At 31.6% G+C, this 15,146-nt stretch overlaps 2 protein-coding genes across 2 annotated transcripts; one reads left to right on the forward strand and one right to left on the reverse strand.

The window, feature by feature from the left end:
• Positions 1-1,708: 1,708 nt before the first annotated feature.
• LOC132751863 (transportin-3-like) lies at positions 1,709-7,450 on the forward strand (the record flags this gene model as incomplete). Its single annotated transcript, XM_060742071.1, is given in 5 exon segments — positions 1,709-1,825; positions 2,660-2,754; positions 3,291-3,447; positions 4,129-4,296; positions 5,172-7,450. Coding segments are annotated over 5 exon segments (711 nt in total), but the record flags the coding sequence as incomplete, so codon positions are not given.
• A 2,042-nt stretch (positions 7,451-9,492) lies between these two features.
• LOC132751864 (uncharacterized) lies at positions 9,493-13,451 on the reverse strand (the record flags this gene model as incomplete). Its single annotated transcript, XM_060742072.1, is given in 4 exon segments — positions 9,493-10,814; positions 11,208-11,333; positions 12,562-12,651; positions 13,326-13,451. Coding segments are annotated over 4 exon segments (417 nt in total), but the record flags the coding sequence as incomplete, so codon positions are not given.
• Between the last annotated feature and the right edge of the window lie 1,695 nt (positions 13,452-15,146).

Consider the following 15,146-nt stretch of genomic DNA (forward strand, 5'->3'; position numbering starts at 1 on the left):
TTTCATCATTGTGAGGCTGAGTGCCGTGCATAAAATTCAGGTCCCTGCGACCAAGGTCAAGGTCACACTTCTGTGCATATCTTCCTATTGATTTGTTTTAAGGTTCATTTAACAACACAGTGCCTAAGAATAAAAACTTGCTTGCTAGATAACACTTATCCATAATGCCCCCATCTCCATCTAAAGCTTTTTCGTAAACGGGCGTATTTTGTGACTATGGCACCCTTGTTTTTATATAACTCTTGAAAAATGCAAGACATACGATAAAAGGTTTTAGACTATACTGTCGGAGGAAAAAAACGATGTGACTTGGTCCGAGTGAAAATGACAAATACATTTAAAAAATATTGGTGAAGTGTCTGGGGAAATTGTTTCTAGTGCATCTTAAAATGCTGAAATTCAATTTTTTATGGGGGGTTTCGCCCCCCTATATACACCTATACCCTTGACCCCAATGGGGACCTGAGGCCCCCAAACCCCCGGCTTTTTCAGGATTTTAAATTTAGACTTGTTGAGACCCCTGTTAAAAGCAAACAAAACAATATGGCATTAGTAAATTATTGTCACTGCTAGTAAAGATGTGATGGTTTAGAATAGGATAAGGTACAAAAGCTGTTTTTGTTTTATTTCTGTATTTTTAGCTCGACTTTTCTATGAAAAGGGGAGCTATCCTACTCGCCCCGGCGTCGGCGTTAGCGTTGGCGTCACACCTTGGTTAAGTTTTTCGTACCACCCCACTTTATTTCAGAAGTATTACAAGTATGGCTTTGAAACTTACCATACTTGTTCACCATCATAACCTCCATCTACAGACAGGAGTACATAACTCTGTCAAGGTTTTTGACAGAATTATGGCCCTTTTTTGACTTAGAAAGTGTATTGAGCTTGGTTAAGTTTTTTGTACCACCTCACTTTATTTCAAAACCATTGGAGGTATTGCTTTGAAAACTGACCATACTTGTTTACCATCACGACCTTCATCAACAGACAAGAGGACATAACTCTGTCAAGGTTTTTGACAGAATTATGCCCCTTTTTGACTTAGAAAATACATTGAATATGGGTAAAATCCACTTATTGCCTTAACCCTTTGAGATATTGCTTTGAAACTTTTAATGCTATTTCACATCATTACCCCCATCTGTACGCAAGAGAAGGTAACTCTGTCAGGGATTTGTTTTTAAAAATTAAGGCCTTTTATCGACTTAGAATCTTGGTTAACTTTTTTGTACCAGTCAACTTTTTGACTGAACTGGTTGAGATATTAAATTGAAAGTTGGAATACTTGTTTACCATCATGGTCCCAAAACATGGGCAGGAGAAGGTAATTCTGTTAAGGATTTTATTTGAATTATGGCCCTTTTTGACTTAGAAACTCAGTTAAAATTTTCATTCTTGTCCACTTGTTGACTTAACCATTTGAGATATTACTTTGGAAGTTGGAGTTCTTTATGTGCCATCATGAGACCTATCTGTAAGCAAGAGAAGATAACTCTGTGAAAATGTTTCTTGATTTGTACTTAGAAATTCCTAGTTAAAGTCTTGTGTGCCCTTAACTGTCAAAGTTTTGTTTTATAGGCAAGCACTAAAAAAGTCGAGCGCGCTGTCCTTCTGACAGCTCTTGTTATTTAGACAGAATAACAAGATAGTATGTATGCTAAAATATAAAGGGAATATTATGGTTAAAAAATAACTTTATATTATATAGATGGTGAATTTATACCAAGTACACTCACACTCGTGTTTCTTATACCTGGGAAGTATTCTGGTGGATGAATATGGATCGGACAAAGACTGTACCCAAGGTCTTATAGAAATGTTTCAGGTAATTACAAGAAATTATATAACATTGTATGATTGAAGATTGATATTGCCAAAGTTAAACAATTATTGATTCATTAAAAGAACTCCACTGATATCCAAAGACTAAAAACTTAATAATTTGAATTTCCTACATGGATCAGTTGGGGCACTTAACACAAAAAGATTTGGAAAAGATAATTAAAATGGATCCCAAATAACTTGAAAATTTTATTTTTATGCTATTCTTAGTCCGATTTGAGTGAAAAGCGTTGCAACGCTTTTCAATTTTGGGTTATTTTTCACTATTATTAAATTACTCTTGAAGAACATAGTGTGGAATGATTTGAAATTTTGCACCCAAGTTAGTAGTCTTGACCTTCATCAAATGATCAAATAAATCTTAAAAATTATTTTCTTTCCTTCATATAAAAAAAAACTCAGTGATGTCTCTTTGATAAGGTACTGGATAAATAAAGTTAAAAAAAAACAGATTCTGTAAATAGCATATTTGAGACAGAAAGTGTAGAGACAATGGTATACAAAGTGAATACCTGTTCGAAACCCTTGATTTGTTCTAGTAAAGAATAAGATGATAGGGTTTCATGGTAAAGACACCCAAATTTCATATTGCAAAAGGTTAAATACTGTATGTTTGCATGAGTTGAAATTCCAAGTTTGTTTTAATACTTTGCAAGTAAATAAAAAATGTCGTTCACATGTTTGTCATAATCATTTACTGAATGATATTGTTTTGTAAGTTAGGTTTATTTTCACGAACTAGAAATGTTTATATATTCATATATATTTATATATATTGTTCTTATTTTTATTTTATTTATATATATATTTTTGACAGGCATTTTGTCCACCCACATTTAAATTATTAGAAGAACAAAATGGGCTTAGAAACCATCCAGATACTGTAGATGATTTATTTAGACTTAGTTTAAGGTAAGCATCTATAAATCTTTTATTCTCAAAATATTCACAGATATATTTATTATATTGATTTAGCCTGGTAGTGGCAACAGATTTTATTCATGCGATCAGTGCAGACTTAGATCAACAGGCACATCCATGCCAACTGATCATGGTTCAAGTGTTTGCTTTTAAGTTGGCCCATATTTTCAAATTTTTCTAAAAAATGATGGTTTTGTCTCGGAATGGCTTTGTTATCTGAAGCAACAGATGTGCCAACAAAAACAACCGATTTGGCCAAGGGTCAAGGGGGATATTTTAATCTACAGGCCGACTGATTTTTACAGCATTTAAACTGATGATATAGATTGCCAATCTGTTTATAATGAAAACTCTGCATGTGATAAAGTTGGGGTTTTTTTGTTGATTTTTTTTTTTTCACCTATCTTATTCTTGAGATTTGATGTTTTCATGGTAAAATCTACTGTTGAATACCTTTTACAAATGCTGATATATTTTATAAAGTAGTTCCTCAAAACTATAACAAGTTATTGTTTTACCAATTACAGATTTATACAGCGAGCTCCACTGCCATTTCTTCAGAGTGTAGCAATAAAACCTGTCTTGATGTGTGCAATAGCTGCTTGTTCGCTCGACCATAAAGATGCGAACGCTTCAGTGATGAAATTTATAACGGAATTCGTGAAGGCATCATCTTCTAAAGATGTAAGGGTTTTTTGTGGGGTTTGTTGGCTTTTAAGGCTTGTTAAGTTCTCATTTCATTATTGACACGGTTAAGTTTGAAAAGATCCAAATGAAAATATGAATACTTTCTTATTTGAGTTATTTTGCATAATAATGACTTTACCTAATCATTGATAACATTGTTTTAACCATATAACATATAAATTGTCCTTTAGTGAAATGGGAACTGTGTATTGTTATTTTGCCCCCCTTGAAGATTAGAAGTAAGGGTATATTGCTTGGCACACAGCATCTCTTGTACCGTCTGACCAATAGCCCAGAGAACACTTTGGCCTACAGTTTTTATTCTTCAGGTCCAAAAAAATCTGTATCAACTCCTTATTGTAAACAAATTATCAAAGTTTTGTCAAAATGTCAAGAAATCGGTTGTGTGAAATAGATTCTAAACTGATTATATTGTACAAGTACACAGCTACAAAGTCTTTGTTATACTACGCTGGTGCCTAGTCCAATATAGGTTTGACAGCTGTGTACTCATCCAATAGAATTCATATTGTATTCAACAATTTAAAAAAAAAATTCATAGTATCATCTTTGTTAATGATAAGCTTAGGCATAGATATGTTATCTACATCTCTATGATAAGTGAGCTATTTATATATTTGCAAGCTATGTCATATCATTCATTTTGTATGATTCTAGGAACGTGAAGATTTTGAAAGCAGGAGCACTCTAGTAAAGAATTTGTTACACGAGCACGGCCAGGCGCTGGTTCATTCCCTCATTCATTCTATCGTGTTTTGTCTGCCTACGTACATGTCTGCCGACATTGGTGAAGTCTTGTATGAGATCATGCTGGTAGATCGACCTGTAAGTTGTCTATTAATTTTGATGACTATATATCTTTATCTGTATATGACAAAATATTTGTTTCTTTATATGCATTGTTGAATACTTACCTCTATTAGTGTTGCTGGACCATTATTAGAAAAGCTGGCATTTAAAGGGGTTAATAGTTTTCAATTCTTTACTTGACTATTATATTTTTATATTAGAGAGAGCTAAATCACCAATCATCAGCATCTGCGTCTCACTTTTGGTTAAGTTTTTCATAGAACCCTATTTATTTTTGATACCCACTGAGGTATTGCTTTGAAACTTTGTATACTTGTAGTGACCACCATTCCCACTTTCAGTCAAGAGAACATAACTCGGTCAAGGATCTGGACAAAATTATGCCCCATTTTTCAGTTTCCATACCACCCCACTTATTTCCTTTATCCTTTGAGGTACATTGTATTTTTACTTGTAATTGTTGTCCATCGGGATGCAAGAACTAACAATAGTCGAGTCTGCTGTCTTACTGACTGTTCTTGTTATCTGGTTAATTTATGTATCTAGAATGAATCTTTACCAGATTGATATTTATGCGTCAAAGATTAAAGACGAAATTATTTTTTCTAAATTTGAAAAAAAAATTAAGTACCATCTTTTTGTAAATGAACCAAATATATAAACACACCAAACTTATAAAATTGAATTCTGTGCATGCTTTTGACATCTTTTGTGTCTTAATTACATTGTCTACAACTGTCTTAATTACATTGATTATTGTACTTGCCGGACATGTTAAACAAACGTTATTTTTAGGTTATTATTATAAGGGGTCATGGTGTATTGGGGTGGCAGTGTATTTTGTAATTTCATTTTTCAGTACTGTTAAATTTACAATGACTCTCTTTCAGACATTTTGTGTATGGTTAGAGCATGTATTGAAGGCGTTGCCAACGGAGGCTACGGGCGGAGCTATAACAGTGACTCATAAGCAGTTAACAGACTTTCATAAGGCCGTGACCAGTGCAGAAAAAATTTCACCAATTTCAGACGCTTTAAGAGAATTCGCTCGCTTATATAGATGAGAATGATCAAAGATAATTTTAGATTATTATTTAAAGGATAAAGGTTGTTTTTAAGCGCATAAAAATTTGTATTTGAAACAAGTGAAAATGTGTGTTAAGGAGTCGTAACCTTTCATTTATCCCGTGCAGTTTTTAAAACACCAAAGCTTGTGTGAAGAGGTTTTATTTATAAGGAAACTTCAATATCCCCTTGGGCATTTTTTAATATGATAAATGTAGTGCGCAGGGTATGGTATTTTTTATAAAGAAATATATTGTGAGTGAAAGGAAGCTAATTTTATAGTACTGATTACATGTTTCTTTTATTGCTATTATTTCTAACGACAGCTTTCATTTTACACAGCAATTGTTTTTAAACCTAGAAGGCGTAACACAACACAAATCCTTGTTGCTTTTGCTTATAAGATTTTCATCTTCCATCAAGAAACCAATTTTAATACTGGACAGAATTGTTAGTAGTTTGTTTTACAAAATGGACGGTCACAAAAATGGTAGAAGTCTACAAGATTATCAAGATAGTTTACTATATTTAAGATTACAGAAGAGGAGTATTCATTATCGTAAGCCATTCCGTTTGTGAAATCTGGGGCTTGAAACAAATATTGTACTGAGTGTAGTGACGGCACAATACAAGTGTATAGAAAATATATACAAAAAAATGAAGCAAGTTTATTTGTCAAAGCAAATGAGGAGCTTTGAGCAATGCTAAAATATAAAGTGTACAGCATAGGATTTAAATGATACTGCATATTGATGGAAGTGTACATTTGGTAAATATCCCGAAAATAAAGGTCCATTTACAACAAATACAAAAATCATTTTGAAAAAAAAAATGTACTCAGATATGAAGTTGTTTTAATACGTTCATCAGACTGGAATATAATTTTAACCAAGAATAATGAATTTTTCAAATCTGTGCCAATGATTGACAGGAGAATATCTGCAATACATTACTATCACTTCCATCAGTAACCGCTTCGTTTTTTTATTCGCGAACAAGAAATATAGTGAGTAATGTGAACAAAGAGGAAGGGTCTTTTTTTTTACTGACGTGATGATATTTTATGTAACTTCTTGCTTTAATGTAAACCATAGTGTTCAGAGATGGGTAACTAGTCAATTTTATAACTGGCTTCCAAACTTTTTAGACAAAATTTTATTCCTAGAAAGAAATGACGATAAATAACTTATAGAGGAGCGAGTTTTAATGCATGTACAATGTAGAAGAGGGGTTTTTTTGCTTTATTTTTACTTTTCATTTTAGATTCATGCACAACTAGATGCATTGTATTTTTTAATTAAAAAAAAAAAACGAGAAAAGATCAAAATATAACAATATCAGTAGAAAATAGTTTTGGGGAAAAAAATAGTTTGGTATCGTAAAGAGGATGTAAGATCATATTTTTGTTAGAACAAGAAAAAATAAATATATTGTTTAGATTTTATGCTGAAATGCATGTTGTAAATGATAAATGTGAATATAAAATGTCCTAACTGGGCATACAAAATCAAAACCCAGTGATGTGTATATAATAATATGACCATTTCATTAAATAAGATTCAATCTGATTGATTTTGCATTGTTGAAAAATAAATTAGTTTTGTTTGGTATAGTGGTATTTAATTTCATACAATCAAAGTCAAGTCTTTTTAGATTTAGTATACAAACTCATTTTTATTTCTCTGAAAATTTAAGTTGTATTGGAATCTACTGTAATGCCTGAAATAATAAGGGCATTTAAGGTCTTCCTCCACCAGTAAAGCTGGAAAGTCTGCCATAATATTATCTTTACTATGTCAGTGTGACTGAAAATCAAACATTTATTTAATTTATTTTATTGAAATGAAAGGCACCAGATTCAGAAAAAATGAATACAATATAATTCTTGAACATATATCTTATTAATAAAGTGTCTTAAAAATAGAAATTAACACACAAGGGCAACGCAACAGCACCAGAAATAGTTTACGTATATGAAATTTGGGGAACTATATTTTCATGAAAACAAATATATTAGATAATGAACTATATAGCATATATATAAAGATACAATTAGTTATCAGTGTGCTATTTTAATTGTGTATAAAATTCTGTATAAAAAGTATTTTAGTTTTGTTTTATATGCCTTGTTTTCTCTTTTTTTTTATATATAAAAATCATGTTAAAAATACACGAGTATGACAGTACTATGTCATATTTTTTAGTAAAAAGTGATAGAAAAAATCTTATTTTGACTTTGTTTTTACTGCTTTAGTGCTTTTGATGAATATTATTGGATGAATTGTAGGTCTTTAAGTAAAATTTCAGGTTATAGATATTGTCACTACAGAGAAAAAAATATTGGCTAGAAATAGCAGCGCTACAGATCCAAATAAGTTAAGAGAATATTGCACAGACATTCTAACATTTTGGTTTTAAATGGCTAACCAACAGTTCTTTCACGCCACATACTGTGATTTCTTTTAATTTTATGGGCATGAAATTTCGTAGTTTTGTCACAAAGAGCAATTTTGTGTTCTTGACTTTGTGGACTGTTTATTTTTCCAAAAGGTAAACTGTAAACAATGTGATGCAAAATAGCAGAGAAAATGAACTTTAGTTTGATATTAAATTCATGGATTGACCTATCCTGGAAAATCAGTGCCCCACAAATAATGATTTGCAGTATACTATATAAGCCACATATTCACATAAATGCCTTACAGAAAGGAGTGTCAAAGACAATTCCAATTTTGTTCCCCGCACAAAAGTAAGTTCAAATGTATATGCAGACTCTCAGGTCAGTGTTCTTTACAATTTTTAGCTTGACTTTTTTTTTGGAAAAAAAAAGTAGAGGTATTGTAATAGTCCTGGCGGCGTTGCTGTTGCCGTCCGCAAACTTGTACCTGGATCATAACTTTTTTTAGTTTTTGGTTTTATTGTCTTCATACTTGGCCACAACAACCCTTGGGACAAGACCTTTCAGTAGACCACACTAACCTTGACCTTCATCCATAAATGACCTTGACCTTCAAGGTCAAAAGTCCAAATTTTGCTTGTTCTTGCTATTATTGGCTGTAACTTTATTTTTGAATGGATTGTCTTCAAACTTGAACATAATCTTCAAGGATAGCCCTTAAAAATAACCAGACAGACCTTGACCTTCACTCAAAAATGACCTTGTTTTTGAAGGTCAAATTATTGAAATTTTCGTTTTATTTTTTTTGCTATTATTGGCTGTAGCTTTGTTATTTTTGAAGGGATCGTCTTCAAACTTAAACATAATAATCTTCAAGGATAATCCTTAAAAATATCAACCACAGACCTTGACCTTCACTCATAAAGGTCAAATTATCGAAATTTTCATATTTTTGGCTGTAACTGGCTGTAACTTTGCTATTATTGAAGGGATTGACTTCATATTATAACAGAACATTCTTAAGGACAAGACCTTTATGTTTATCAAACTCAAATTGACTTTTGCTCTTTTATGACCTTGACATTGAAGGTTAAATTACTTAAAGGTTAAATATAAAAAGAACTTTTTTTTTCTTCTGTAATACACATGCAGATATATATGGAAATGATTCATACTTTGACAAAACTAATGTGACAAGATTGACATTAAGATTTGTTCAAACATTTTTTTGTTTGCTTTTAGAAAAAGTAAAAAGTCGAGCGTTGCCCCCGCCCGGTCGGTGGTGGCTCTTGTTAAGTAGGGGCATAAAAAAGCTGTCTATGAAAGCTAGTATGTTAATGACGAGCCTATACAACCAGTACATAGCAAGGCTAATTATTTTTAGTATACATTGTATATAGTTTTATTGTTGACACCAGATAAACCCATATCTGAGACTCGCTGTTAAACGCTGCAAATTTCTGGAAACTTGGACAATAATGCAACACTTGAACAGATACAGGAGCTACACAATCTTGTTTGATCCTCGGCAAGGCTGAAATACCTGTGATATAGTTTATCTTGGACTTATGGCTAATGCTCATTGGTTTCGCGCCACCGATTCAGAAAACATTTGGGATTAAAAGTGAGTCAGTAATGGAGACACTAGTAATTACTAGCATAAAAACTATAAAACTAAAATTATATAAAGAAGCATTACACATTACAGTATTTGAGGAGGAATACAGGTAAACATGGAATAACCGGTATAAAAGCATTTACAAGACATTTTATTACCAAGTCTGTCTTTTATTACAAAAAACTTATATAGAATAGGTTAGTAACAATATTCATATATGAATAAAAGAATAAAATCTCAATTAAAATGAACACAAGTTCTATGTTGAACACAATGAAAAATAACAGTACAAAAGTATGACGTGGAATTATCTGAAAATTCTATTTTAATAATACAGGTATATATCCCTAAAAACTATTTTTAGCACCATTGACCAATCTTTAAAAAAAATTCTCTAAGTGTGTAATCCACAAATACACTATTCCCCATATTTACAGTAGAAAACACTTGTTGAAGTATGAAAGATGAGGCAGTATTAGAGTATTAAACAAAGGGATCATTTGTGCAATATCTGAGAAAATTGAGGCTTTTAAGACATAAATTGTCTTCTTTCTCTAAAAATGCTTAAATTTCTCTTAAAATGCTTCTCATGAAAAATTCTGTAAAAAGATACTAGTTTCTATATATTCATAAATGAGCAATACATATGTACATTTATCAAAATTTGTTTTAAAGAAATCACCAAAATTTAACACTCATGACTAGAAATTCACACATTCATACAACCTGCATATCGAGGGATTACTGCAAAACTGCAGTCACTCATGAAATAAAAGAAAGGACTTACAACAGTCTTGCAGATCCAATTGCACTATAATACATTGCATGTTAGTAACACTTGTAGCACCAAAATAATATTCACATGCATAAAGACTAAAAAGATAAAGTCAGTATCGAGTAAGTTTGACAAGGTCACAACCTTACAAGAAAAATGGTTATCATGTTTTCAATTATAGACCAGAAAACATGGTGTCATGTCCATTGTTTCAGAGTCTATTAAATTCATCGCATGACAGATTATTGTGTAATTGTTGTAACAAATAACTGGCTCTCCTCCATTAAGCCAGCTCAAATGAAGGAAAGGTAAAAATTGTAAAATCTTGATGATACTAGATACAATCATGAACTATAGAAACTACATTGATGACAAACAATTATACATGTATTTCAATCTTAAATTAATCTTTCCTAAAAATTCTGATGTTTAGATTTCTTTTTCCAAATATTTTTCTTTCTCTTAAAAAATCCAAATAAAAGTTCATTCGTTAAAAGAATGAATTAAAATCCTCTAAAAGTTTCAATAAAAAATCTAATAAAATGTTCTCCTATGTTGTAAAATATGGAAATGGACTAAATCATTCCATTGAATAAGAAAATCTAGGTGAAAAAAGACGATGTATAATGTTCTGCTGGCATTTGCCTGTCCGTCTGTCTGTATGCATTGCTGGTTACCTAAAATAAGAAAACAAATATGGATTGCTTAAACACATGTTTAACAATTATTCAAAGACTTTTGACAGCAGTGAAAAATTTTGAATTAAAATATGAAACATTCAAACTCAAATTCAATGCATGATTTTGTTTTCTATGTATTTAAAGTCCATTTTCCTCTGTTATGAACAAATGCCTTCAAATACTTTTTCACTTGACAAAGCCTTTTCAAAATTCTGTACCCTTTACCTTGCTGAAAGGGATAGTAATTAGAGTTTGTTAATGGTATAAAACTAAGAGAATACATTTCATCCAGTTTCCAACTAGTTGCGGTAGTGTACACTTAAGACTTCATGAAAAATTTTCTTACAGGTATAAAAAATTAAATTGCAAGCATTTGTTATTTTTACTTACAGTTGGACAGTGTATAATACAAACTGGTGTTCTGCTATGGGAACGACTACTCTGCGCATGGAACCGGTCACAGTGTCTTTGTGCTACTTCCTGAGTCTCTGATGGTGGGTTACTTTTGTAATATCTCTGAAAATAAAATGTATTCCAGATCATAATTATCTTTGTACACTTCTTTTAATTTTTTATTTTTGAATCCAGTTATTCAATTTTATTTTCTGTATAGGACAGTTTAATATATATTTATTTTCAAAGGCATCTGAAATAGATATTATTCAATATTAATCAACAGAAGTCAATAAATATAAACATTAATCAATATAAATTAACATTTGTATACTATATAGAAATCAACACTGCCATTCAGCAGTTTTTCTCGCCTAATTGGAAAGAGCCCTTAGCCTCTTGATTTTGGGGAAATTATCACTAAAATTGCTAATTTGGTAAGTGAAAAAGCTGGTGTAAGATCAGATTTTTGGGAAAAGCGTACAATCTTTTAAAGAAAATTTTGATTGGGAAGAGGCTGTTTACAGGTGTTATAAAAAGTGGAAAATTACAGTCTTTATAAATCATTATCTGTCCATACAAATCAAAATTTGCCAATATAAAATATTAATTAATATCCAAATAATTCAACTTAAATTAATATAAATCAACATCAGTCAATATAAAAATTGACAAGAGAACATATATGAGCCGCGTCATGACAAAACCAACATAATGGGTTTGCGACCAGCATGGATCCAGACCAGCCTGCGCATCCGCGCAGTCTGATCAGGATCCATGCTGTTCGCTTACAAACCCTATTACAAGTAGAGAAACTGATAGCGAACAGCATGGATCCTGATCAGACTGCGCGAATGCGCAGGCTGGTCTGGATCCATAACCCATTATGTTGGTTTTGTCATGATGCGGCTCATATATTAACATACATATGTAAAAATCTGAAAAGGTGGTGATCCCTCAGAAGCAATGCAAACAACAAAATTACACGAAAATTGCAGACTCGGTTTGATTGAGTCTGTCCATGTAAGTCAATATAAATTGACGTCAGACCAATAACAATATAAACCCAAATAAGTTGAGCATGTTGATTTGACTGATAGTGATACTGCTAGATGTATTCAAGTTTGATTTTCCTGCACGGCACTTGAGATGTTAGTCAGAATAAACAAGTAACCATTAAATAAGCTGATACCTATATTGAACACCTTATTCCTAATCTTTGCCAATGTGCTTTCATATCACAAATCTAAATTCAGTTCCTATTCCTTTATAAAAGCGAACACTATGAAAAATAAATGGAGAAATATAAGATTTAACAAAAGCTTTCAATAAAGCTGATGAGCCACTTTACCTTGCACTGTTTAGAAGTTTGTGACATCAGCTTTACTATATTAGAGAAGGCTTCATCAAGTGATGTATAAACAAGTGGTTCCTCCACATCCTGCAAAATTACATACAGTTAATTATATTGATTTATTATATGCACAAAAAAACAAGCATCTTTTAAAGATAGCAAATATTAACATTGAATGCATGTACACAATTTTATGCCTTAAAATCTACTTTTTTGAAAAATAAAGTTTACAAAGCAATTTTAAGAAGCAGTGAAAAATGTGAAAGAAATGGTATTCTGTAAAAATTTTATTTGTAATTTTTTTAACTTATTTATAACACTTTTAAAAAAAGACATATTTTTTCACTTTAACTAATTCACTATTTATAAATAGCAGTGGCCCTCTGCCTGTCAACCTTGCAGACTGTGGGTTGGAGGTCTACTGTATTAATCAAGAAACTAAATTAGTAACACACAATAAAGCCATTAATCTAGTGAAGATTTATCAATGTACACAGTGTTCGAAATTAGCAGTAGTCCTATAGCCCCTGACTACTAAATTTCTCCTCGGGCTACCAACTTTTTCAAATTAACAAGCCCGGCCAGGCTACTGTACTTTCAGAGGCAATATAAACAACTATTTTGAACAAATAAATCGTGCTAGTGAAATGTCTTTTGGGCTAGTGAATATTCCAATCTGGTAGTCCGACCAGCCTAGTGGTTTCAAATCCGAATTTCTTACACTGCTGTACATAAATATTCATGTTAGTATTATTATTTACCTGACAAGGTGGACGTGGCGGTTTAGGTGTTGGCCAATCTACTATCCTGGTTCGAGCTCTCTCATAGGTCCTCTGTCCTACCACTGTTAACCTCTCTAATGTATTATATGACCATCCATCCAATGGCTAAAATAAAGCCAAAAATAAATAATAAATCACATTAGTGTATAATCTATTAAACTATAACCAGCATATTCATAACTGGCTTCGGCTATCAGCCATGTTGGTTTTGGCATTCAAAGCATCATGCATTTGAATACTTTATATTGTGTTGTTTGTATCAGAGATAAAGTTAAAAACTGACAACGATCATGAGTATAATATGTACTGCATCCAGAAATGGAATAAAAGAGGAGTTTATAGGGTGAGCATGTTGGTTTTTTTCCAGCAAACATTTTCATCTTCATTCTTGTGTATAGACACTGAAATATGTTGTTTTTGTTTTTTTCAAATCAGTGTACATTAGGTTTTATTGATAATATATGGTAAGTTTATGTGCAGGATTTAACAAATATAAAATTTATTTGGATTTTAAGGCATTTGTTGCTCCACACTCCAAGGCGCTACAAGAGATGACATTGATCTTTACTTGCATGTTTATTATTACTTTTTGTGCTTGGACTTTTTTACAAGAACTGGATTAGGGAAAAAAATAAAAAAAATTTTAATAAAGGTGATAAAATTTTTTTAAACTTATATTCATATTTGCCAATATTTGTTTTAGTTTTAAAATGCTTAACAAATAGGTTAGTCTTTGCCCCAAATTTTTAAAGTCCAATTAGAGGGGCCAAAGATTTTTTGAAAAATTCTGCCAGTCGATTTAAACATCATGTCTACATGTATCTAGATAAACAGGCACATGCCTATGAAATGCAGCTCAAAGACTTTGTTAAAAGCTTATATGCTAATGTCATTATTGCCTCTTAAATGCGTATTTAAATTAGATTCTTCTTGTTTTCACTTACACTGCATTCAATTATTGTTATTTCATGGGCACAGCAATTTTATCGTTCATGCCTAAGTGAATCTGTTACCGCTTCATTCATTGTTTATTTCATTTTATCTTAATCCAATGTTTAATTGTTTATTTGGTCACGTGATTTTTGCACTTGTATTTGCTATATAAGCTTGTGCATTTCTTTATCTTGTTAGTGCTCGCCTATGGTCTCTTTCCGGTGGCGAGGGTAAACAAACGCAAACACACACTACTTTGCTAGGTGTATCGGCCTACTGGTACTCCTTCGAAGCCTTAGTGCTTCATTATAATTTGGGAATTTATTTCTCTTCATTTTATTTATGCTTATTGCAAAATAAATTTTAGTTATTATTTAAATATCGTAGGGGCATTTCTTTTCAATAATTTTGAGTAATATAAATTTTTAACGTAACCGTAATTAGATAACATAGGTCTATATATTATATTATTCATTCACACAATTAAATCCTATAGTTTGAATTTAAAAGCTTGTTGTTGTTCATTGTATATTCCCAATTCCACTATACGGCCAAATTATTTAAAAAACTATTCTATGTGATAAAACATCACATACGAAATTACATTTAGTAGAGTCTGGTACACTAGTTCAATAGATAAGACGTTACAGGCTTGTTATAGTTTTTATGTTGGTCAAGCCTGACGTCTAATAGTTTATTGTCTTAAACGCGTAGCAATTTTGAAAAAAAAATAAAAATGTCTGTTGACTTGCTTTCAAGTTTTATTTCAAAAGCTTATCTTCTGTTCTTTCAATTGCATGGTCTATCATTAACAAAAACTTTCAAACAATGCACTTATCAATTAAAAATAGAATACAAATATCAGTC

The sequence above is a fragment of the Ruditapes philippinarum genome, unplaced genomic scaffold (assembly GCF_026571515.1).
Source record: "Ruditapes philippinarum isolate M1 unplaced genomic scaffold, ASM2657151v2 ctg21555_1_1_1_1, whole genome shotgun sequence".
Taxonomy (NCBI): Eukaryota; Metazoa; Mollusca; class Bivalvia; order Venerida; family Veneridae; genus Ruditapes; species Ruditapes philippinarum.